The sequence below is a fragment of the Harpia harpyja genome, chromosome 4 (genome assembly GCF_026419915.1).
Source record: "Harpia harpyja isolate bHarHar1 chromosome 4, bHarHar1 primary haplotype, whole genome shotgun sequence".
Lineage (NCBI taxonomy): Eukaryota > Metazoa > Chordata > Aves > Accipitriformes > Accipitridae > Harpia > Harpia harpyja.
The window spans coordinates 85,110,972-85,134,662 of NC_068943.1; the positions used below are offsets into that span (position 1 = coordinate 85,110,972).

Consider the following 23,691-nt stretch of genomic DNA (forward strand, 5'->3'; position numbering starts at 1 on the left):
TGGGGGGGGGTCTGGGCATGTGGGGGGGCGGGAGCTGTGGGGCAGGGCGGTGGGGTCAGAGCCAGGTGCCCCACGGACACCCCCCCCCGCCGCCGAGGGGAATGGTCCCTCCCAGCCCCACTTGCACCCCCACCCCCCCCTCCCCTCTGGTGAAGAATGGTCTCTCCTTCCTCCGCCCCCTCCCCGCCGACTCGTTGGCGCAGCCTCGCTCTGGCGTTTCCTTTCCGGGGTCAGAGGTAGCGGCGGGGCTGCGCGCGGGGCCGGAAGCGGTTTCGCGGCGGGGTCTGCTTCCGGCGGGGACCGGCACCGGGCGGCGGCAGGTACCGCGGGCGGCGGGGACCGGGACCGGGGCCTCGGGGGTGACCCATTCCCGCTCCACGGGGCGGGCGGTTCCGCGCTGTGCGCGGGCGGCGGGCCCCGGTTGCTCGGCCCCCGGTGGGATGCGGGGTCCCGGAGGAGATAGGGCCGGCGGGGCCTTGGTGCCGTTCCCGGGCCCGGGAGTGCGGCCGCCGGGGTTGGGGGAGGGGGGACGACCGCACACACGCTGTCCCTGGGGGGTTCTGCGTTCAGTCCTGGGGGGCAGTTACCGGGGCTCCGGGGTTCGGTCCCGTTACCGGCTCCCCGGAGGCTTTGGACCCGGAGAGCCCCGGTTGTCCCGTGGTGCGGGCTCCCCCGAGGGCATCTTCCCCAGGGAAGCCGCGGGTGGGCGGGGGATCCCCGTCGTGCCCTCTGCCCCCCGGATTCACCAGCGGGAACCGGGGCACCGGCTCTCCCCGGCAGCCCTCCCTGAGGCTGCGGGGCTTCCCCGCCCGGTCCCGGGGGCAGGGGCAGCGGCTGATCCCGGTCGCATCCTCCCGAAGCCATCTTCACGCAGACCCCCACCGTCAGCCCGGTGTTTAAAGCTGCTCCATGCCCGGGCACCGGGGGGGGTTTGGGGGGTGAGCGGGGACCTTCGGGCCGCGGTGACAGCTCTGAACGGAGCACGAACAGGGACTAGGAGCTGACAGCAGCGGAGATAACGGGCGGTTAAAATCTTTGCCCCTGTCTAATGGCAGTAATAAAGCCGCTCCTCTCCAGGCACCGATCTCGGGGTGCTTTTCCAGGTGTGGGCTCAGGAAACCTTGCGGCTTCTCCGGGGAGGGGGAACCGGCTCCCGCCCGAGGACGGGACTGTGGAGGGGCTCACCGGGGGGGCAGAGGGGCTGTCAGGGGTCCCGGTGCTGCTCTCCCTTCAGTTCCTTGGCAAACGTTGAACTGAATGGCTCCATCCGGAATAACCTGCGGTGATCCTGGCACTTGGAAAACGGCATCGTTCGCATATCTTGATGGCTTAGGGGGGCTGCCAGGCTGCTTTGGGTTTAGAGGTTCATGCTAGCGGTTGGCTTGTGCCGTTATCACGGACGCCTCCCCGCCACCTCGGGTCCGGGGTTTCCGTAAAGACCCCGAACTTTATCCCTCTCCCAACGAGGGACCGATCGCCCGGCGCACTCGAGCACGGAGCTGAGGCGCGAGGAAGCACAAGAGTCCATGGAGCACGGCGCTGCAAGGCTGGTGGCCATCGCTGCCCCCCGCCAGCCCTCAGAGACCCTTCTCTTGCTGCGGTAATGGCAGCGCGAAGCCTCTCTCTGGCTGTAAACCTGCGCCGTCCCGAGCGTTTAACGTCCTGCTCTGCGTCACGAAAGCCGACAGTGGCTGCGCGGGACCGGGGCGAGAGGTGGCTGGGGTTTCGGTCACAGCACGGGGGGACACCAGATGCTGCCAGCGGGGTCCTGGGGGCAGGAGCCCTCCCGAATGTTCAGGCAGGCTGTGCCTCTTGCTGCCTTTTCGAGCCGGGGTGGGGGGCCAGCACCCACCAAGGGCACCCTGGGGGGGTGGCAGGGACAGGAGAGGGTCTGGTCCCCAAGTCTCAGCTGGTGCCAACTGGGGGTTCAGGCAACCACGCTGCCACCAAAGCCTTCTGAAAATGAGCGTGATGGTGCAAAGCGCTAACGAGGAAGATGCGCGGGGTGGGTGTGTGGGTTGGGGGGGGCCTGCGGCTCCAAGGTGGGTGTAGAGAGGGGTCAGCTGTGGGGAGGCAGCACCCGGCCTGGCTGCGCTGTGAGGAGCCATGGGCCAGCTGTGGGGACGCCTTTGCCTGCGAGGAGAGGCAGGACCTGGCCCCGGGGCCGGCTCAGCCCTTGGTGGGCAGTGGCTCAACTGAGCCGACACACGAGGTTGGGGGGAAATGTGGGATGCTGTGGGGTTCCACGGCACTTCCAGAGGTGGTTGCAGGCCCTGACACATCATGCAGGAGCAAGAGAGCGGCTCAGAGAAGCGACGGCTGAGCGCTGCCTGCTCCCCAGGACCCGGCAAGCGCGCGGCTGAGCCGCTCCTGCCCTCGGCACACTGGGTGCCGAGGGGCTGCCATGCCAGGAGCCTGCTGCTTCGGGCTCCCCAGGGCAGGGCTCACAGGGGAGGGACTGGGGCAAAGGGATTGTGAGCAAAAACAGCCGGTGGCCGGGCTGCCGTGCTGGCTCTGGGGAAATGCATTGTTCACGCAGCCCTCTGAGTTTCTCCGTTCCTGCCCGCGGTGCTGGGGAGGGGACAGGCTCCCTGGGGGGTCTCTGCGCCCGCATTTTGTGCACGCTCGGATGCTGAACTTGGGCAGCAGCAGCTCTTGGCCTTTTGGACAAGTGGCTGTTCATGGACAGACCGAAGCCACAGCCCCGATCCTCCTCATCATTCTGCTTTACCATGGCCGTTGCCTGTCAGTCTGCTGCCTCTGGTCGCTGTCACTTGTGGCACCGGCGCTGGTGGGTGCCAGCATGTAACGTGCCCGGCAGGGTGACCTTTCCGAACATAGACACGGGCTCAGATTAACTCTGGAAGGTGCTTTAGGGAAAGCTACAAATTGGAGCGAGGACAGCTCACTGCGGAGCTCCACACCGTGCCGCTGCTGTGGGATCACAGCAGCATGTGGGGTTGCTTGAAAACCAAACAGCCTCGGCCCTGTGGGGACCTGACCGCAAATGTGACGGGGCCTGTCCAGTGGTTTGCTGAAGATGTTGGATCACTTCATAGGTTTTTTTGGAGCGAGGTTTAGTGTCTAATTTAATATTTACCTTTTTTGTTTTAAAGGCATCTCTTCCTGCTAGGAAGCTCGGACGTTGTGTTAGTGTCTGGTGAAACACCCGCAGTTGGTGTCTCTAAAAGGCTCGGTCCCTCTCGCTCTCCAGGTGTTTTCTCTCCTGGCGCAGCGTTTGGTGCAAAGGCTGTAACTCTCAGAAGAGGTGACATGAGAATTAGCTGTTGAAGTCGTCATGTGAGCTGAGAAGACACATTAATAGGAAGTCGGGGGCGCAGGAGGAAAGGAGAAGCAATGTCACAAGATGGAAAGGCTTCTTACTGTAAGACATGTCATTAACATGCAAACGCGTGCTAATGAGAAGCTTGTGATTTGAATCTAAAAGCTGAGGGTGGAAGGGGGTGACGCTGGGGAGGGGGTGACACTGGAGAGGGGCTGACACTGGAGCTTTGCAGGGGCTGCTCTGGCCTTTCGCAGGGACAGGACGTGCCTTGGCACAGGTCCTGGGTCCGTTTTGGTGCCCAGTGTCCCGTTGGCGCTGGGCTGGGCTGCCAGCGTTTTGCCCCGTGGACGTCTGTGGCAGCGCTCGCTGGGTATTAGTGCTTGATGTTGTCTCAGGATTTCACCGGCCGCCTCTCCTCCGCGTTTGCTTCCCGCTGGGATTCACGGGCTCGCTGCCGCTGGTGGCATCGCCTCTCATCCCTGCAGCCCCTCTCACCGCCTCCCACTTCATCCTCAAAACAGGAGGTCTCACCAGCAAAAAGAAACAAAATCTTTCCTCAGAGTCTCGAGAGCCCTTTGGATCCCCAGTGTGGGTGCCCCTTCGGACTGTGTTACTGTCACCTGGGGTGTCCCTCCGGGCAGCGTGTGCCCCTCATGCTTCCCTGGCCTGTTGTGTCGGCTGTCGGAGCTGCGCTGCTCAAGAGCCCCCGAAAGCGGCTCGCAGCTCGGCAGCCAGTGTGGTGCAGGCTGCGGAGGATGTCTGAATGCATAATACAACACCGGGGCGCTCAATAATTTATCTGTCACCCAGAAAAAGGCACATTTATACACGATTTATCTCAGATCCAGCCCCTGCTCTTTCTGCTCTGAGCTTTCTCCTGCCTGAGGGAGCAGTCCCAGTCGGGGGGGGTCTCATCTGGGCTTAAAATATTTCTGCCAAACCCTGCTCTGTCCCATGGTGCTCCAAAGGTAAAGCCCTTCTTGCCGGTTCTTCCCCAGAAGTTGGTTATTGCCGGTTGCTTTGGGATGGGTGTGCTTCTGAAGCAGTGTTAAACCTCACCGGGAAGGCTGGGTTTTAATGATGGGTAGGTTTAGGCTGGCTGAGCTGCATGAGGGCTCACACTGGCTGCCATGGTCTGCTGTCTCCCCGTGCTCTGCCGTGTCCCTGGCACCGCAGAGTGGCCCCAGCTCTGCCTTGGTGTTGGGGGGTGTGGAGCCAGCAAGTCTCGCAAGGTGATTTTAAAGCGCTGTGAAAGTTGCGGGGGGGGCTGCCTAAGTGCAAAGTGGTGTTTGAGGGAAGGAGGCGGCGACACCCTGCCGTAGAGGAGGAGGCAGCCCGTGCATGAGGTGATGTATTATTTAGCGCTCACAGATGTCTTTAACTTTTCTCAGTTTGAGATGGGCCCCTCGCTCGGAGCAGCGAAGGGCCGTGGTCGTTGCGGCTGATCCAAAGTGACAAGTCTTCCAGCTCCTTCCGAAGTGCCTCTGAGAGAGACTAGCGGGGACTTGACAGGAGTCCAGCTTTGTTCCTTTTCCAGCCCCGGCGCTCCCTGAGGGCTGGGACACAGAAGCTGCTGGCGCAGGGACCCAAAATTGCCCAAAATCAGGCTGTGTTCAGCTCTTGCAGTTACAGTGGGGCTCAGCAGCACCCCTGGCTTCGCCTGCCCCGTGGATTGCCCCTTCCTGCAGGTCTGGGCGCTGTCTTGGAGCATTTTTCCTCAGTTGTTGCAGCTGTGATCTGTTATAGACAAACAAACCTCACTCAGATCCTGGAGGATGCAGAGCTGCTGGGGCAGTAGCAAATGCCGCAAAGAATCTGTTCTTTTGGAGGCAAAATGTCCCTGAGCAGGAGTATTTTGCAGAGGAGGCGTTTGTAGCTGTGCCTTTGCTGTGGGTGACTCGGAGGTGGCAGGGCTGGGGACTGACAGATCCCTGGCCTGACCTGTTTTGGCATCCTCTTTCCTTGTTTGTCTCCAGCGTGTGCTTAGTTGCACGGTCCATTAACATAGTGGCCTCCTTGTGCCTTGCTGACGGAGAGGAAAAATTTTAATACAATGGTTGGCACAGGCTGCGTGAAAACAGCCTTCAGACCTCAACACCTCTCTCGCGCCGGGGTTGTGTGCCCGGCACTGCCAGCCGCTGCGGCTGGGACAGAGAGCAGCGCTTTCCCCTGCTGCCTTCCTGCTGCTCTGCTTGGCCAGAGTCGGGCATGAAACCTGATGTCCCACTCCTGAAGTGAGCAGGCTCCTCTCTTGGCCGTGCAGGATGGGATCACCGACTCCTGAGGCTTTGCGGATTGCCTTTTGCAAAATGTTGAGCCCCTGGGAGCTTTGCATCAGTCCCTGCAGAGGAGGCTGCTGTAGCTTGAGGTGGCTCCGGGATCCCGGGGACAGCTCCCTTTTGGATCACGGGCCTCCACAGAAACACCTTGAGGCCCCTTTTCCTGCTGCCGCGGCATCTCTGCGGGGTTTGCCATCTGCTGCTCTGGCCGCTGGCTGTAGCTGCCAGCTTGGCTCGCTGTGCTGTGAGCGTGTTCTGGGTGGCTGCCTCTGGGTCCCAGTGACACTTGCTGGTGACTCTGCAGACCCCCTGCACCTCTGAGCCTTTCGCAGCCAATTCCTCCTTCCCTGCAGTGAGCAAGAGGGAAGGAAGGTCTCTGCCTGTGCTGGTGAACATGGGGTGCCAGGGTGAGATGGGGCAGCCCTGGCGTGAGCCCATGATGTCTTCGCTTCGGAGAGGGAGGCTCCTTGACAGCCCAAAAGCCAGTATTAGTCTTTTCCCTCCGGGACTGTATAAAACAGCCAGGATCTGATTTGCTAATAGGAATATTTGCCTTTAGAGGGAGAGAGGAGAAGGGGTATCCAGACACCCGAGGCCTGAGGGTCCCCTTCGTGTCTCCCCACAGGTGACGCACTGACTTGGCAGATGTTGCCCCGATTGACGTAGGACCCAAGTCACTTGGGCCAAGGATGAGCAAGCCGACAGACCTGCAGCACGACCTGGAACGAAGCCTCCCAGCCATAGCGTCCATCAGCACCTCATTCTCCCAGAGCCAGGGCTTCTCCCCGTATTGCTACTTCTCTCCGGAGAAGAGGAAAGCCATCTCGGATGTGAGGAGGACCTTCTGCCTCTTCGTCACCTTCGACCTGCTCTTCATCTCTTTGTTGTGGATAATCGAATTGAATGTAAGTTGGGGGAAGCAAATCCTTGGAGTCTTTGCCCTTTTAAGTTGTGCTTTTTCAGTTCAGTTCCCTCTGCATTAATTGCTCCGTTTCAGAAGTCTTGGGCCAAGTCTTTGTTTGTTCTTCCCAGCACTCTGCTGGTTTGCGCTGGCTGAGAAACCGCTGCACGGTTAGTGTAAACTAAAGTCCAGCTCATTTCCTGCAACTGGGCTCTGTTGTGGCTGTCCAGGGTCGTTAACACCGTCGCATGTAGCGCTCTATGTTGTAGTGTAACAAGATCTGGGGCCCGTCGAATCGCCAGGTTGAGCAGTTGGCCAAATTTCTCTCCTGCTCCCCTTGCCTTAAATGAAGCTGCTCCCTGTGTTTGCCAAGCAGCTGCCAGCTTTGCTGCAGTGTCTTGTTCTCAGAGCATCGGAGGAGCAGGGTAGGCTGTGCAGACCCTCCTCTCACCCACCCAGCTGTTGGGCAGAGACAAAAGGGCCTTTGAGCTTTGGTCCCAACACACTGCTACTAATCTCAGCTTCTGAAAGCCGGAGATGCTGCTCCACCGCACAGGGGACTAGCGAAGGGGAACGTGAGGGTTTTGGTCCTTTCAGAAGCGGCCTGTCACACCTGTGCAGGCTGCTGCGTTTGTTCAGTGTGTCAACTGTTGCAATGACCACAGAAATCCAGTTTATTTACCTCAGTCCCATCAGGTTGAAGTTATTCCCTGGGCTGTATTTTGTTTTTATTTTTCCTGAACTGGTCCCAACTGGTTTCAGCCGTGGTGGCAGTGGGTTTCAGGTACTACATGTCCTCCCGTGGAACAACCTGAGCAGAGAGGCAAGATGAACAGATAGACCCCAGCGCTTCTGCATGCAACCCTGCCGGTGTCTGGCCTTTATTTATCAGCACTGGATCCTGCACTCATTTAGCGGCTCTTATCTCTGCCCTGTTTATCTCCTGGGTGTCTGCACTTAACAGATTGTCTCGGCCAGCAGCTCCCTCACCCTACCCGCTGCAGCTGGCTGCGCCATGTCAAGAGCCTGAAGAGACCCCTGCTCCCCCCTGCCTAGGAAAAAGCATCTCTCGGCCAGCATTCCAGCAATGCCGATGGTGTCCTGCAAGCCCGGCTTGGACCCCGGCTTCCTGCTCTTGTCCCTGTTCTTTGGGCTCTCTGGAGAGGTGCTGTCTACAAATCAAAATATCCAGCCCCAGGGAAATAATCCGCCAGCGCAGTCACCAGGGTGATTCTGAGCATAGGTCTTGCAGGTAGCCATTAATGAGTGACTAACTGCTGATATTTGGGCCCTGAGCCGAGATGCTGCATATTTAAAGCTATTAGGACAGCTTATTTGCCTAGTTATGAAGAGCAACGATTTTATATCATGACTAATGCTTTTTTTATCAAACGGTTTCCTTCGCTGCAAGATAAGCTGAGCAAATTGGCCCTCGTTAAATGTCTGTTGCCTGCAAACTGTAATTCTGTGAGCTTGCTGCTCTCGGAGACAGAGAGTTGCCTCAGACGGTTCTTCTTCCTTGTTCACAGCAGTGGCTTGTATTTAAACTGAAAACACCTCCCAGAAATCATAATCCAAAGCCTTCCCTGTGTCTCGTTCCTCCTGCACCATCTCATAGCAGAGTCACGGTGTGGGGAAGAGGCTTTCCGTGGCAGCTCAGCAAAGCTGGCTGGCACAAGTCCTGTAGCCACAGATCAGATAAAGCAATAGAGCAGAACTGCTTTGCCCCCCTCTCCCTGAATATTAAGCACCAGCCCTGACCTAGAGGGACCGCTTCCCGATGGCTGCCTCTTCTGTCCTTGGACTGTCTGACAAGAGGGTGCCAGGACACCAGGCTGCCAAGAACTGGCCTGAGATCCACCAACTTGTTTCTCACAGATCATCAAACAGCTGTCAGCCTATACCAGCTTCCAGGCCAGCTGGGCTATGTTCAAACCAATAGCCTAAAGGTGAAGCATTTGTTCCAGTTACCTGAGCCATCCGCTTCCTCATAAACAGCGATTCCAGGCTCTCGAGAACAGGATTTATGGTGTCAAAAGTACCAGGGCTGTCAGGCACAGATTGTCTCGGGGTGAGGCAAGAGAGCTCTTCTGTGAGCTTTTTCCATGCTCCCGTGCAATATCCCAGAAAGCGGTTTTGCCTCTTTCGGATTTCCTTGCAGACTCTCTGTGTCTGTGCATGTCCCTCGTCCTCCTTTCCTTCCTCTTCCCCTTTGCCAGTACGTTTGAACCTGCCGGTTGACTTCCTCTGTCAGATTTCCTGGAGGGCAGCTCAGCACTGCTGTGAGCCGTGGGAAGCCAGCTGGCCTGGAGGAAAGGAGAGGGGACCCCTCAGTGCTTTGCACCACGAGGACGATCGCAGCTTAAATTTCCCCCAGGTTGCTGAGTGACCCCTGAGAGCCCTCACGGGGGAGATGTTTTTGGTTGTCCAGCTGTGGGAGACGCTTTGTTCAGCGCGTTACTGAAGGTGCTAGAGAAGCAGTTGCCTGTGGTTTTTCATTTCTTCCACGTCTTCTCCTGTACAGCTCAAGTCTGTCACCTGAAGCCACGCGTCGAAGGAGTGGGCACAAGTGAGAGGTGTTGTTCGACCAAGGGCGTTAGGCTGTGAGAGTTGTGATCTGGTGGCACTGGATGTGCCAAGCCAAAGGAGCTGCTTTTCGGTGTTAGAAAGCTCCCACATAGAAGTGTTTAATGTACCCACGTGCTGCTCCAGCTCTGGCTACCCGACTCGCGCTCCTCGGTGTGAAACCAAGGGTGAAATGGGCTGTCGTATCCTCCCGTGGTCCTGCGTTGGCAGATGAGCCTGTGTCGTGCGTGCGGCAGGCATTTGTATGCCTCATGCATAACCTGACCTGGCGGTAACCTCCGGTCATCGCTTGGCCGGCTTCTTTCTACCATTAGTTTCTTATCAGTGCACTCAATAGCTTTCTGGTTTCCTGTCTCCCCTTCAGACCAAGGATGGCATTCAGAAGAACTTGGAGAATGAAATCATCGAGTACAATTTTAAGACCTCTTTCTTTGATATATTTGTGAGTATCCCAGACTGCTGCAGGTGAGGAAAAAGCTTTGGAGCTGGGGGTGGTGCGGCCAAAGGCTGAGCAGGGAGGGTCCGCGTGCCGGGGGTGAATGGGGTCTCCCGGCAGCCTTGCCCCTCGCCTGGCTCAGTGAAATTGGGCAGGTCGCAGCCCATCCTGTTGCAGCCTTGACCCCATCTGTCTAGGTGGCGAGGTCCTCGGGAGCTGGCCCGTGTCTGTGTCCTCCCAGCACCTGGCAGAGGAATAAGGGCAGTGACTAGTGTCGATGGCTTTTTGTTTTTAAAGGTCTTGGCTTTCTTTCGGTTTTTTGTGTTGCTGCTGGCCTATGCAATCGTAAAGCTGCGCCACTGGTGGGTCATAGCGGTAAGAAGGCAATTTTTGCTTTCCTGTTTTTAGTTTTCTCTCTCTGCCTAGAGTTTGCAGGGATCTGAGATGCGTAAATTTGTTTTTCAGGTCACTACATTGGTATCCAGTGCCTTCCTGATTGTGAAGGTCATCCTCTCCGAGGTTGGTTTCCTTGGGCTCACAGGAGATTGCTTTATGATTACCTGATGCTGCTGTTTTCCCATTTGTGTAAACTCCCTGTGGTTTCTGCTTTCTTCTGCGCAGCTTCTGACCAAAGGGGCGTTCGGCTATTTACTTCCTATCGTCTCGTTTGTCATTGCTTGGCTAGAGACTTGGTTCCTGGATTTTAAAGTCCTAACTCAGGAAGCAGAAGAGGAACGATGTGAGTATTTTGCTCCTCTCTGGTAGGAGTTGGCAGATGAGACTACCAGGCCTGGGGTTTCTGCTGCTTTGGCAGCACCTTGACAGATATGACATTTATGGAGAAGTGATCTCCAGGCTGGCTGTGACGCTAAGTGCCTGACTCAATTCTGTTATGGTATATAAGTCCCTTCAGGGGAAGAAAATACCAGATTATAAAAAGCATCTTTTAATTGAGTGGAGAAAAATGTGCCAAATTCCCCAATGTCTGGATTCTGAAGCCAGACGTGTTGGAAACAGAGCTCACCTCCACATTGGAGAAAATGTTTTGAAACAATGGGACAAATGCCAGGCGGACTGTTGGACTCTCCGTCTCTAGATATCTGTCTTCGGATCTGGGCTGGAGACCTTTCAGAGAGGATTGCTTCAGTCACAGACACAATACAGGGGCGCGGCTTGAGTTACAGTATGTGAAATCTGGTTGCTGAGGTCAGACTGAATGGAGATCGAGTCTGACCTAATGCTTTACAAAATACCCTGAAGTGCCAGGCACCTTTAACTTCCACGGGTCCTTCTAGGGAGAGGATACTCAGCCTGGACTGGCACGGCTGCCCACCCCTAAAGCAGCAAAAGGAGTTTGTCGCTCTCCCAGGCTTAACTGACGAAAGAGGATGGGGAAATGGCACGTAAACGAAGGAGTATTTGTCAAGCGGGGCTCGATCAGAAATGCACTGACTGACTGCAAAACACCAGAGGATGTTTGGGTCTTGCAAGGAGGCTTTAAGATGAAAAATGATCAAGTGTTTAATGCCTCTATTGGATTAGGCTCAGGTTCCAAATTGCTTCCAGGGGAAGCTCTTATTTAATTAGATGCTTAATCGCCTTTGGATTTGACAGGCAGAAGGGCCCATTGATCTCCATGCAGATAAAATGTCTCAAAGAAAAGATGAGGCAATAGGAGCTGAAAAGCTTGTGGGCTGGCTGGTGTCAGTGCGAAAAGACCAGCCGTATCTGGAAGAAAGTAGCTGGGAGGGTGGTTGAGTAGGAGTGGATGTGGTGGGGGCCCCAGGACCCTTTGGTGTTGAAGTGCTGGATGCCGTGTGGGTAAAACCTTGTGCTTTGGTTCACAGGGTACCTGGCAGCCCAGGCTGCAGCCTCTCGCGGCCCCCTGCTCTACCCTGGAGCCCTTTCCGAGGGGCAGTTCTACTCCCCGCCAGAGTCCTTCGCAGGTAAGACGTGCTCTCCTCCCCTTCTGCCATCACCTCGCTGGCAGCCGGACCGCCTCGTTTCCCAAGCTTGTTCCCCTCACGGCATTCCTCCTGGGTCTCCTCACCTCCATGATCGTCTCCTCCCTGAGCTCTGTCTCGTTATCCCAGCCCTTGGCAGTGGCGGGTGGCAGGGCCTCCAAGAACTGACACTGCAAAACGGGCTCCTCTCTCCTCACACTGCGCCCGTGCCTGGGCAGGGGAGGCATGGCCATGCTGTCTCTGTGCCATCTGCAGAGCGGAGTCGCACTCAGCCCCACGCACCTGGCTTCAGCTCTGTGGGAAACTGGAGCTTTTTGTGGTCTTGGGTTTAAATGCTCTTAGCTGCGGCTGAAGTACTTGAAAAGCGCTGCCCTCAGGATGAGGGCACGGGGGCGAGTTGCCACAAACAGGTGAGGATAAGAGCTGGCAGCACGCCACTGCCCTGTGACACCGCCTCGTGCCGGCTCCAGAGACCTCCCCTGCTCGGGAGCGAGGAGACGTCAGCCGGATCAGTTGTCTCAGTGTAGCTGACACCCGGTTCGTGCTCAGCCTTCCGGAGAACAGAGCAATGCCTGCCAGCCAGCTGCGGCGCAGAGGCATTTGGGAAGGCAGGGTCTGGGCTGTGTCGGGGTTGTCCCCACTGACAGTCCTTCCCATTGGATAGGGCAATGGGGATCGGATGCTGTCTGTCCGAGGGAGATTGTGCAAGTGGGGTCTTCATCAACCGGGTGTTCATTGTGTGCTTGCCCCCGCTAGGGTCGGACAACGAGTCGGACGAGGAAGGTGCAGGGAGGAAGGCATTGACAGCTCAGGTAAACAGAGGCAGCGTGGCCTGAGGCTGGCTATCCCTGCCTGTTGGCTTCGGGCTGATCCAGGGCTGTGGGAGCCTCTGACAATCCCGTGGCCCCATCAGGGTGCTGTATCTGTAGAGCGCACCAGACTGCTGTCCCTCATTTCACAGCCTCCTGTTCTGGGGACATTTGGCTGAGGAGCTCTGCCTGCCCCATGGCACCAGGCTGTTCCCCGTGTACCCCGGGATCGGTGGCATCGTGGCCGCTGTGGGAGGGGGGGGTCCTCAGGGTAACACCCACCATTAACCCACTTCCCCAGGGCTGTGTGCTCTTCCCTGCAGCATCCCGCAGGGATGTGATTCTGGCTCTGTCTCCTGCCTGTCCCTCTCTCCCCTTCCCTCTTCGATCCCTGGTTATACGGTCACATACCAAGAAGGGCATCGCCTCAATCCTCCCCACTGAACTGTGGCTCGCAGGGCGGTCCTTCGCCTCCCCGAAGCCTGGCTGGGCACAGGCTGCTTTGTGCTCTTTTCCAAGTGGTTCTGCTGCCATTCAGCCCCAGTTCTGGCACCTCCACAGAAGGAAGCTCTGCGCATCCCATAGCCCTTTGCCTGCTGGAAACCCTTACGTTAAGGCGGGAGACTCACTGGTAGACGCAGCTGGTGTGTGGATACAAGCCAGGGCGGGGAGCGTGACTTTGAGCTCCAAAATGAGGCCTCTGTGACCCAAATTAAGAGATTTCTGCAGTGTGGTGATGGGAGGTATCCCCTTTCCCTCTGCCAGCCCTGGGAGGGGGGTAGCAAGCCTTGCACGCACACTTCAGGCTTTCTGCAAACCCAGCTAATGAAATGCTCCCTTTTCTCCTAGGAGAAAGAGTATGTCCGACAAGGCAAAGATGCAATGGAGGTTGTGGACCAAATCCTCGCCCAGGAGGAGAACTGGAAGTTCGAGAAAAACAATGCAAGTGTCCCCCCGCCCCACCTGCCGGGCAGCGCTGCCGGCAGAAAGCACGGATGGCTTAGCAAAAACGGGAGGACAAATGAGGCTTTTGAAACCTCCTTGCGACATGAAAAATTAACAAGCGTTACAATTACCTGATTGAATTAGGAATCTATTCCAGTTCAGTTAAATGTAAAATCCCCTCTTATTTAATTAGACGTTTAATTGCCTTCCTGTTTGACAGGAGAGAGCCCATCACTCCTCCCTCTAGACAGCAGGCGGGCAGGGGCGGACAGCTCACCTTTGGTAGGCGTCGCGATGAGGAGCCACAGCCGCTGGCGTGGGGAGGAGTGGAGGCATGCTGGCCCTGCAGCGGTGCTGGAGGGTCCCGTTGCTGCAGCTTATGCCCTTGCTCCACAGCAAGGTGCCGTTGAGCACCCTGGGGAGACCAAGCCAAGCTGAGTTCTGGCCTTTCTGGCCAGCTTTGGTCCACGTGGGAGCAGGGGAGTGTGGGGCACAGACTGCTCCTCATGCCCCAAAGCTGTTTGTGTCACCCCTTCCCCAGGACAGGGACCTTGTGGGTGCTGGAGTATAAATCGGGGATGTGGCTTTGCCAAAGGGGTCTGCAAGTCGCACCTCTTGCTTCAGGCAGCACGGAGGCACACAAAGCAAAGCGGGCCCTGCCCTGCCTCTTTCCTCACCGCGCTGGTTCATTCCCTGAGCTATGGTAGAGTTTTCTGGGGTACCTAGAGCTCCTTTTCTCTCTCCAAAGGGTGGAGAGAAAGGGGCAGCGTCTCTGCCCACTAAAACCAACCTTGCTTTCTGCTTGTGGGCTTGCAACGTGATTGGGGTGAGAGTCCTGCAAACTGCAGTCTCATCTGGTGTTTAAAATTCCCCTGTCAAGTGATCCATTGTTTGATGCCAAACTAGCTGGGCAGATTGTTTTCTTTATCCAAAGGGGGATGGATTTAAATAGACTAATCAGAGTTTAACACAGGGCTAATGATGAAAGGTTATCATCTGTCCATCCCTAACCCCTCCAGGGAGTCTCTTCTCAGATGTAGGTAACAACAGCAGTGTTGGCAAACTAACCCCTTTCTCTTACCCTGGTGTTGGTTGCTTGCTACAAAGAGAATTTGACCTTGACGTGGAGTTTGCAGGCTGGCATGGGGCGGATTCTTTTTCTGTCTCATCACTGCTGCTGCTCTGGATATTGTTTTGTTTATGGAAATTTGTGCATGTGCATCTGAAACGTGCTCAGTGCAGTTCCCATGCTGGGGTCGCTGCCTCTTGTGGGGGGAAGGTTGAGGGCTGGAGAGGGTCCTTCAGAATGACACACAGGGCAGGATGGCTCCTGCAGCCACAGCGTTTGCAGACCTTAACCAGATAGAAGCGATTTATTTTGCTAACGTAAATGTAACTTTCTTATTTCTTGCACAGGACTTTGGTGACGTTGTTTACACTTTTGAAATACCTTTCCATGGCAAGACCTTTATTTTAAAGGTAAGAACCTTCCTGGATCGCTTCCTTAGTCTGTGTGGTACGGGCGAAGAGCAACTGCTCTGCTCGGAGCCACGGCTCAGCTTTCATGGTCTCTCCTGGCCCTGGCAGGACAGGTCAGGCTGCAAAGCACACTCTTTGCTTGAGACAGATGAACTGCACTGCACGCTCTAGGGAATCTCTCCAGGAAAGCCCCTTGGCTGGCAGACAAACTCCCCAGCAAATATGCTGGGCCCCAGTCTCTGCTGGTAGAAGTGGGAGCAGGTGACTGCAAGACTCGCTTCCAGCCCCAGCATCTAGGACTAATCTGACCAAGGAGGCTAATTGGAACTAATTGCCAGCAAGACCAGGGCTGAGTGTGCGTCTGCTGCTGCCTGGCATTGAGAAGAGCTGCTCGGAAGTGCCTTGCTCTGTGCCCTCTCGCTGGAGTGGCTTGGCTGTAAACCACGCTTTAATGAAGCATTGGTGCTGCGGTGGCTTTTCTTTGTTCCAGTGCATATGTTGCCTCGCTGGCAGGAGCTGCCAATGGAGCAGCTCTGTATTTGCGAGAAAAAGCTGGATGGTTCCACTTTACTGCATTAACCATTTGCCTCCAAAGATCCCCTGTCCCACGGGGATGTGGAGAAACGAATGTTGCCTTTGCCGGAGCTCAGAATAGCTTTTCAGCAACTTCCCAAAGCAATTGCGCGCACAGCAGAACTGCTGATAAAGTGGGGTGAGGGTGGGAGAGGAGCCAGCCTGAGTCAGCCCCAAGGTCCGTCTGTCTCGCCGTGTTACAGACAGACACTTGCCCTCTCTTACACCAGCACAGACCTCGGCAGGCAGCAGTTCAGGGACTGCCGAAACCTGAGGTCTGGTCTGTCCTCTCCAATTCTGCGTGTGCCCTCCAGGCCCCTGGGAATGGGAGCACTGTGGCAGAGGGGTGACAGCCTTGGATTTGCGTGTGCTTGAGCCAAGCCTGCCTCGCCGCTCCCCTCCTGTATTATCCCAGTTGTTCTTTGTGATCTGCCCTGCGTTCCTTAAAAATAATCTTACCAAGGTGGAGCAGGGGACTGGCTAACTGCTCTGGCTCTGTCCTCAGGCTTTCCTGCAGTGCTCTGCTGAAACAGTTTACCAGGAGGTTATTCTCCAGCCCGAGAAGATGATCCTGTGGAACAGAACAGTGGCAGCTTGCCAGGTAAGCGTGCTGGACAAAGATGGCTTAATCACAGGAGCTCCTTGGAGCGGAGAGTTGGAGCTTCCCAGTCCAACACCGGCTGTCGGCGGTGCCCAGGCCCTACTGGAGCTTAGCTGGATCCGAGTCACTGAGGCGTTAAATCTCCACTGCTCATCCGTACGATCCGAATGCTCTGCGGTAGCCAGCTGCATGCACGTGCCCATCCAAAAGCCCATGAGGTGGGCAGGGAGATGGGCCAGCAGCTGAGCCAAGCCTGCTTTTGCTTGGTAGGGTTTGGGCGTTTTGTGCTGGTGGTGTGGCAGGGATCTGGAGGCAACGCCTGTGTCCCCCTGGAAAAGCAGAGGGACCAGTCCCAGAGCAGGAGACAAACCTGTGCACACACTGCCAAAGAGCTTGTCCCCCTCAGCCTCAGATCAGCTGCTAAAGACACTCTGGTTGCTTTGAGTCCTGGTGCTGTTTTAGGGAAGGTCCATATTGCCCAGCTGTTGGCACGTGTGGACCTGCAGGCACAGTCTGAAGAAATGTCTCTTCTTTCCCTCCCCTCCCCCCCCCCCCCCCAGATCTTGCAGCGGGTTGAAGACAACACGATCGTCTCGTACGACGTGGCAGCTGGGGCTGCAGGCGGTGTTGTTTCCCCAAGGTCAGTTTATTCCACTGTCTGTTTTGTACTGAGCCCCTAAACACCCTCCTAAAATGCGGAGAGAAGCATCGGACTGTAGTGAGAGCATTCTGCCCCAGCTCTGCCCCTCTTCACTGGCTGGGAGCTCCCAGTGTCAACAAGGCAGGGCTGGCTGGCTGTGCGGGTAATGCTCCCAAAGGCAAGAAGCCCCTGAAGTCTCCTCCAGACCTTTCTGGCAGGAGTCTCGGAGCTCAAAAGCTGTCTCAGTCAGTCAGTCGGTCTCCCTGATAAGTGCTGTGCTGTGCTTTGTCTGTATGTTGACATACCTCTGCCACAGCCTTTCCCAGCAGTCCGGAGAGCAGGATCTGCTCCTTCAAAGTCCCATGCACATTTTAAAGCAGTCAGCGCCCTTTCTTTGCTTAGGGATTTTGTGAACGTGCGCCGGATCGAGAGAAGAAGAGACAGGTACATTTCCTCAGGGATGTCGACCACGCACAGCCTGAAGCCTCCGCTCTCCAAGTATGTCAGGTAAGAGGCAGGTTCTATTTTTTTAGCTGGTATCTGACACACACGCTTTGCTTAAGCTTAGGGCAAAGAGCCACTTAAATGAAAACCCTGCTGTCTTTCTGGCAGCGTTTGCAGGAAGCTAATCTATTTGTGGAACTAAACCTTGCTTCCCTTGTTCTTCTTCCTTTGTTAAAGAAACTCTCTGTGCTGTTCAGTGTTGCTTGGGTGTTTCCCAGCTCAGGGGAGTGGAGGTGCTGACCAGTAACAGCACAAACCCCAACCCAGTCTGCATCCTGTTTATGTAACAGTTAATTCCCAAACAGGGCCAGCTGCCATTTCTGAGGGGCAGTAAACAGCTGACTGTGGCTCGCTTTGAGCCTCTCGGATGCCTTTTGCTTCTTGTAAGGCAGTCACTTACTGACTTTAAAGGCTGTGGACATTGAGAGATGGCCCCGTGGGTGAGAAAAGCTGTGTCAGGATGGACTGGCTCCCAAAGTGTCGGCAGGTCTTTGGCCTCTCCCCTTCCGAAGGGACAGCTTCGCCTGGCTGGTGATAGATCTCGGCGGGGTTAGTCTCATCAAACAAGGACTCCTTGTTACTGTCTGCTCCAGTGCCTGGGGCCCAGCTGTGCCACTTCGCGCACTGACTTTGTTTTTCCTAATAATCTGGTTACAGTAATTGACATTTTAACTCAGAGCCGTTATAGCTGCCTCAGTCTATTTAAGAGCTGGGGACTTCAGGGCCTAGAAAAATCTTTTTACAAATGTATGCAGCAAAAATAGTGTGTTCCTGAACAGGGAAAGGAAATCTGTATTTGGGCTCTGTGTGTGAGCACAGCTCTCGTCTCTGAGACGGATCAGATGGTGCGAAGAAGGATCTGGGGGCTGTAGTGACAAGGCTCCCCGCGCCAAGCCTGTCCTGACTGCGCAGGGTTTCCCTGGCCGCTTCGCTTTCCTGGGACCTCTTGTTTGCACCCATTTCCACAGGGTTGTGCCTCGGAAACCTCCCCGCGGTGAAGAGCCGGTGTGGGCTGGGCTGGCACGGTCCAGAGGCAGAGGCTGCTTCTCAGCCGGCAGCCCTGCGGCAGCCCTGGCACCACCGCTGCCAAGGCACCTGTGGGAAACCTGCCTCGCCGTGCTTGCTCGTGTGCCTTGCAGCCAAAGCAGATACCTTCCCGGGCACTCTGCGCATCTGCTCTTACCCTGCTGGGCTCTAGTCCTCGCTGCCAGGCGGAGGGGGTGGCTGCTGCTGCAGGAGCTAGCGCAGGATCGGTGCGGTGCACCCCAGAGCGTTAGCGAACGGCTTTTCATCCGGCCCCGGCTCTGACTGTGTGCTCTTGGTTCCCCACAGGGGTGAGAATGGGCCCGGAGGATTCATCGTACTGAAATGTCCCAGCAACCCCAGGGTCTGCACGTTCATCTGGATTCTCAACACGGACCTGAAGGTAAAGCCAGTTCTTTGCTGATGCACGAGCGCTGCGGCCGTATCCTGTCCCCAGCAGGGCTCACCAGCAGGCTCCGGCATCCCCTGCGTAGCGCAGGCTGCGTGCTGAGGACCTGCTCTGTGCTCCAGCGGCTGCAGTCCCGCTGGCTGCTTCTGGAAGTGGCTCATTATCAAAGGCTGCCCTAAAGGGACTTGAGTTTTGCAGGTGGAGGTTAAACGCTGCCTGAAAATCACCCTCTTTCCCCCTGAAGTTGCCCCAGTGCGAGGTGGGGAAGCTTTTCCTTACCTGGCAGAGATCTTGCTTAGGAGTTTCACATCTCTGTGTGCAGGACTGGGGGAGAGGAGATTTTTATCCTCTTTGAGAACCGAAAATAGTGGGGCGTGTGAAGTGTTGTCTGGCTGCTGGCTGTTCCCAGGAACCCGCTGAAGGGGCGATCCACTCGCCCCTGCGTGCCCTGCTCCCAGACACCCTGGTACAAGCACGGCCACCCCTGGAGTGCGTGGGGCTGTGTCCGCACCTGGGGAAAGGCGCTTTGGCCGTATGAGATGACCCAGATCTGGAGCTATTTACAGAGCTGCGTGTCGAGTCCTTGCTGGTGGCCCAGACAAAAGGCAGCGCACGAAGGGAGCCGGGGTCGGGCGGATGGGGGGAGCAGAGCTGGCCCGTTTTCTTCCTCCGCTGAAGGTTGACGTGGTAACGGCGCTGCAGCAGCGAGCACAAAGGCTCCATTCATCAGCGCTCTGCTGCAAAGCTGCGCGGCCCCCTCCCCTCCCACGTCCCTCCCTCCCCACAAAGTAGATCAGCTCCTGCCTGCCTTCTGAAACGCTTTGGGAAGGATTTGCAGAAGCGCTTGCCTGGGCAGCAAAAGCAGGGGCAGAGCAGAGCGTGGCTTCGTGCCCCTTTGCGCTGGAGATGTTTTCCTTCACGGATCTGGCTCCGATGCCTCTTCCGCCCCTCTGTAACGAGCGGGTTGGGAGGGATAACGAACCCACTTGGTTGTGCAAGATGGGGCTCAGAAAGGAAAGATGTTCCTTGTGCTTCCCGGGCCGGAGAGCGCTCGCCCACTGCCTGCCTCCGCTGCTGGAAGAAATGCCGTAGCGGCCGAGCTATTAATAACCCGCCTGTCAACTGCTTCCACCATCTTCCTGAAGGGCTCTGCTAGTGCCCAGACCCCTCTTCTGTGCTGCCTTGTTATTTCCTTTGGCCCTGAAGAAGTATTTATAGCACATGGCTCATCCCTTCCTGCGACGAAGGGTGAGAATTACACACGTGTGTGTGTGTGTTTGTGTCTGTGACGGAGCTTCGCCCCGGAGCTCGTTTCAGGGAGGTGTCTGAAATGGCCCCTGGACCAACAGTCTTGCAATCTCCTGCCCCCATGTCGCAGTGAAAATCTGCTCCAGGGAAAAGTCTCTGCCTCCTGCCCTGCTGAAACACCCCAGTCCAAGCAGGGGGGACCTCCTGTGCCTACCTGACCCCCCAGGACAGTTGGCAAGCCACCCCTGCCTGAGCTGCCCTCACTTGGGACCCCTTCTCTGCCCTGGGACCCTGCGCAAGCCCCCGGCGCTGCTCCCAGCCCTGCTTCAGCTCCCTTCCCCTGCAGAAGCAAAGATTATTTTTTTTTTTTTATGCATCTCACATAATAGAACACAGGCCGAGGCGGTTGGGGTTGAGTCGTGCAGGGCTTTTTAGAGAAATCAAAACGTGTTTCAGTTCCTCCCCCGGAGCAAGCTCCTTGAAAGCGGCAGCTCCCCGCTGCGGTGCTCGTGCATCCCTCAGCCCTGACTGACACCGCTGGGTCGGGATGGGGGCCAGCCCCGAGCCCTGAACCCAGCGATGCCTCCTCCGTGCTGCCTTGACTCACGGCTCCGTGCTCGTCTGCTTTCCCCGCAGGGTCGCCTGCCCCGTTACCTGATCCACCAGAGCCTGGCCGCCACCATGTTTGAGTTCGCCTTCCACCTCCGCCAGCGGGTCAGCGAGCTTTCCGGCAAGCCGTGAGCAGCGGGGACCTGCCCTCGCCAGACATTCCTCTGCCCTCTCTCCTCTGCAGCCGGGGGACAGCCGGGAGAGGACCCTGCGGCCCCCAGGCCCTCACCGTGACCCCCCCAGGGAGGATGCCCCATACTAACAGCGCTGAGATGAGGCCGGGGCTTGCTCAGCTCCTTCTGCCACCACGGTTCCCCTTAACCAGGGCCCTGAAACCACTGACTTTTGTGTGCCAAACCCCTGCCCTGCCCTCCTCTGGGTCCGAGCTCCCCCCGTCCCCTCACGCAGGGGTCGGGGGCTCATCTGTGACCCCCAGACTCCTGTACTTCTGCCCCAGTTCGATGAGAAAGTGGGGCCAGAGGAGAAGGCCACGTTACGGTGAGGACACGGGTCGGTCCCCTCACCGTCTGTCCGGCCGAAGCCCCGTGCCGGGCTCTGCCCCTCTGCATGTGGGGGCAAAGGCGCAGCTTGTGCCCAGCTCACGGCCCTTGTCCCCCCCCGGGGGCTGTGCCCCCCACCTGGCTATCTGCAGGAGGGGATGGGGGGTCCGTGCAGGGGACCCCTCCGGGGCTGTTCCCTGGTGCTTCGGGCTCCCCAAGTTTCCCCCTGGGGCTTGGCTGAGCTCATCCCCCCCCCGCCTGCAGCTCCGGGTGGAGGCAGAATGTGATTTGCCTTAAGCGGAGACTTTTATCCTTTTTGGGGGATGCGGGGGGTGGGAGGGGGGGGGGGGATGCGGGGGCGACTGCGCCTTCTTTCTACCTGTGAGCGCCGGTGCCGTGTTCTGCGCTATAAATGGAAACAGCGCGAAGCCGCCCGCACGCGGGGGCAGATGCCGGCAGCGCTGCGGGGAGGGGGGGAGCACCCACGCCAGGCCCCCCTGGGCTCTCTGCCCCCCACACCGGCCCCCCACGCCTGTGAGGGGTGACGCCTCCGGCCGGCACCTGTCAGAATTAAAAGCCTTCCACTGTTTGCAGCTCCTTGTCTTCCATGTGCCCTTTGTAACCCGAGCGAATAAATGCGAGGAGGAACGCTGGCCCAGCTGGATGGTGAGCAGTCGGGGGGCTGGGGCCATCCTGAAGCCCCCCCCCCACACTCAAAGAACTGGTCCTCCAGGCTCCTTTGGCCACTGGCCGTGGGCATCACTGTGGCCCATCCCGTGGTGGCACCGGCAGCTCCTGGCCATCGGCGTGGAGCGTCTGCATCTGCGCTGGTCACCCCCGGCAAAGGTTCCCCCGAACGTCCCCTGGAGCGGGACCACCGCGGCTGGAAGGGGCTGGAGACCCGTGTCTGCCGGGACAGCGGCCGCAGCCACGTGAGCCCCGGCCGCTGGCACCCGGCGAGCACCCGTCTGTTCGCGGCCCCCATCTGTTGCCCCTACAAATAGCCCAGCCTTCGTGGGGGGGCCTTACGGCCAGCACCCCCCTGCCCGGTCGCCCGGCACAGCGTGTCCCCGGGGGGGGAAAACGCCACGACGGGACCCCAGTGGCCCTTTGAGGGCAGCGGCAGGACCACGGCTGCCGTGGGCCGGGTGGCACAGGGTAGCGCGGCCACCGTTTTGGCACCGGGCACCCGCAAAGCCGTTAACGCCTCCGGGGTCCGTCGTGTTCGCTTGGTCCCGGGGGCCGGTGCCAGCGCCGCGGAGGGCAAGGAAAGGCCAGACGTGCCCTGGACCGGGGCCAGGGGGTCCTGCCTGCGCCATCACGTTGCCGGCAGGATCTGCCCCACGTCCCCACCGTGGGGGGGCACAGAACAGGGTCTGGGCTGCCACCGTAGGGTGGCAAATGGCCGGTGGGCACATGGGGCTGAGCGTGGCCGGACACACACACGGGGTGACACACGTGTCTCCAGTGCCACCCCCCCCCCCCCCAGCTTGCCCCGAGGGGGCCCTTGGCACCCTCCCGTCCCCGCGGTGCCAGCAACACATCCCAAAATAGCCTCGGCGGGGCCATATAAGCGGGACGGGTGGGTGGGGGGGGCAGCGGCAACATGCTGGTGCCGAGTACGGTGGTACGCAGCGGGGGGCTGCTTTCGGGTGCCCGCCTGGGCTGTCGTGTGCGGGAGGAGGACGTGGGACGTCGCGAGACGTTCAGTGCCGAATGGCTGGACCTGGAGCTCAGCACCCGGCCTGAGGACGGGTGAGGGACACCGCTGCCGGTGGGGGGAGTGGGCAGGGGGTGCTGGGGCTATAGGGGGACACTGGGTGATTGAGGGTCCCCAAGGGCTGGGGGGGTTTCCATAGGGTCTTGGGGCTATGGGGAGGGCTCCAAGGGTCCCCATGGGGAATGTGGGGGGGGGGGGCTGCAGGGGGTCTCTGTGGGGTCGTGGGAGTTCCAGGGAGGTGGGGTGGGTGTCCAAGGTGAACTGGGAGGGTCTCGGGGGTTCCTGTGGGGAGACGGGGGTCTTCACGGGGGCTGAGGGAGGCTGAGCATCCACGTGGGGCCAGGAGGGATGTGGGAGTCTCCAGGGGTCCCCGTGGGGGGGGGGGGGGGGTTCCCCGTGGGGCTGTGCAGGTCCTGAAGGGTCTCCAAGGGTCCCCATGGGGTTGGTGAGGCCGTGGGGGTCATGGGCACCTCCAAGGGAAGGGTGGGTGATCCCCACGGGGTAGCGTGGGACGTGGGGGTCTCCAGGGGTCCCCGCGGAGTGGGGTGGCCGCAGCAGGGCAGAACAGGACACGGGGGTCCCCGTGGGGTGCTGGAGCCCGGCTCCCACCCCCACGAGCCCCCCCCCGTGCCCAGGTGGTGCCGGCGGGAGGTGGACGAGCAGCGCCGGGAGACGGTGGAGCATCGTGGGGAGATGCGGGTGCTGGAGCAACGCTCGCCCTGGGGGCTGCTGCGGTTCGGATTCTTGGGGCAGCCCCTGACCCAGCACCTCCTGCCCTACGCCCGCACCTTGCCCCTACCCCTCTTCGCCCCCCCGGACCTCCGCGGTGCCAAGGCGGGGGTCCCCCGCACCCTCTCCCGCTCCCTCTCCCACGAGGCCCAGCGGGGTTGAGGGTGTCGGTGGGGATGGGGAAGGGGGGGGGGAATTGGGGGGGGTGGGTGGGCAGGAGGCTGATGCTGGGGGGCGGCGGGGGGACCCAGACGCCTGGGTCCGCTCAGCCGCCCCGAAGAGGCAGCGCGGGAGGGTGGGGGCAGGTGGGGGTGGGCTCCCACTCGCCTGGGACCCCACTCCGCAGCGGGCGTCGTGGAAGCCGGCGGGGACGGGGCACCCACGGTTCGGGGGGCTCCCGGCAGCTCCGAGCGCGACTCTGTTTCCCTGGCAGAGAGAAGGGGGTGCAAG

General features: G+C 58.6%; 3 protein-coding genes across 4 annotated transcripts; 2 read left to right on the forward strand and 1 right to left on the reverse strand.

The window, feature by feature from the left end:
* Positions 1-215: 215 nt before the first annotated feature.
* On the forward strand, positions 216-21,121 carry STARD3 (StAR related lipid transfer domain containing 3). 2 transcript variants are annotated; one of them, XM_052785401.1, is made up of 15 exons: positions 216-320; positions 6,191-6,470; positions 9,417-9,494; positions 9,786-9,863; positions 9,954-10,007; positions 10,110-10,227; positions 11,336-11,434; positions 12,209-12,264; positions 13,111-13,203; positions 14,623-14,685; positions 15,764-15,859; positions 16,420-16,499; positions 16,902-17,006; positions 18,336-18,429; positions 20,320-21,121. In XM_052785401.1, exons 2-15 carry the CDS (start codon positions 6,255-6,257, stop codon positions 20,422-20,424), a joined length of 1,335 nt encoding a protein of 444 aa, XP_052641361.1. In that variant the 5' UTR covers positions 216-320; positions 6,191-6,254; the 3' UTR covers positions 20,425-21,121. The 2 variants fall into 2 exon arrangements, with proteins under 2 accessions (XP_052641361.1, XP_052641360.1); XM_052785400.1 differs by lacking the exon at positions 216-320 and adding an exon at positions 3,234-3,385.
* LOC128141260 (collagen alpha-1(I) chain-like) lies at positions 231-1,558 on the reverse strand. Its single transcript, XM_052785856.1, has 4 exons — positions 1,415-1,558; positions 1,006-1,169; positions 615-864; positions 231-560 (listed from the first exon to the last, which is right to left on the reverse strand). Exons 1-4 carry the CDS (start codon positions 1,556-1,558, stop codon positions 231-233), a joined length of 888 nt encoding a protein of 295 aa, XP_052641816.1.
* A 1,246-nt stretch (positions 21,122-22,367) lies between the features above and the next one.
* TCAP (titin-cap) lies at positions 22,368-23,424 on the forward strand. The gene is made up of 2 exons (XM_052785403.1): positions 22,368-22,547; positions 23,148-23,424. The coding sequence occupies exons 1-2, from the start codon at positions 22,399-22,401 to the stop codon at positions 23,401-23,403; spliced, it is 405 nt and encodes a 134-aa protein (XP_052641363.1). The 5' UTR covers positions 22,368-22,398; the 3' UTR covers positions 23,404-23,424.
* Positions 23,425-23,691: the final 267 nt, after the last annotated feature.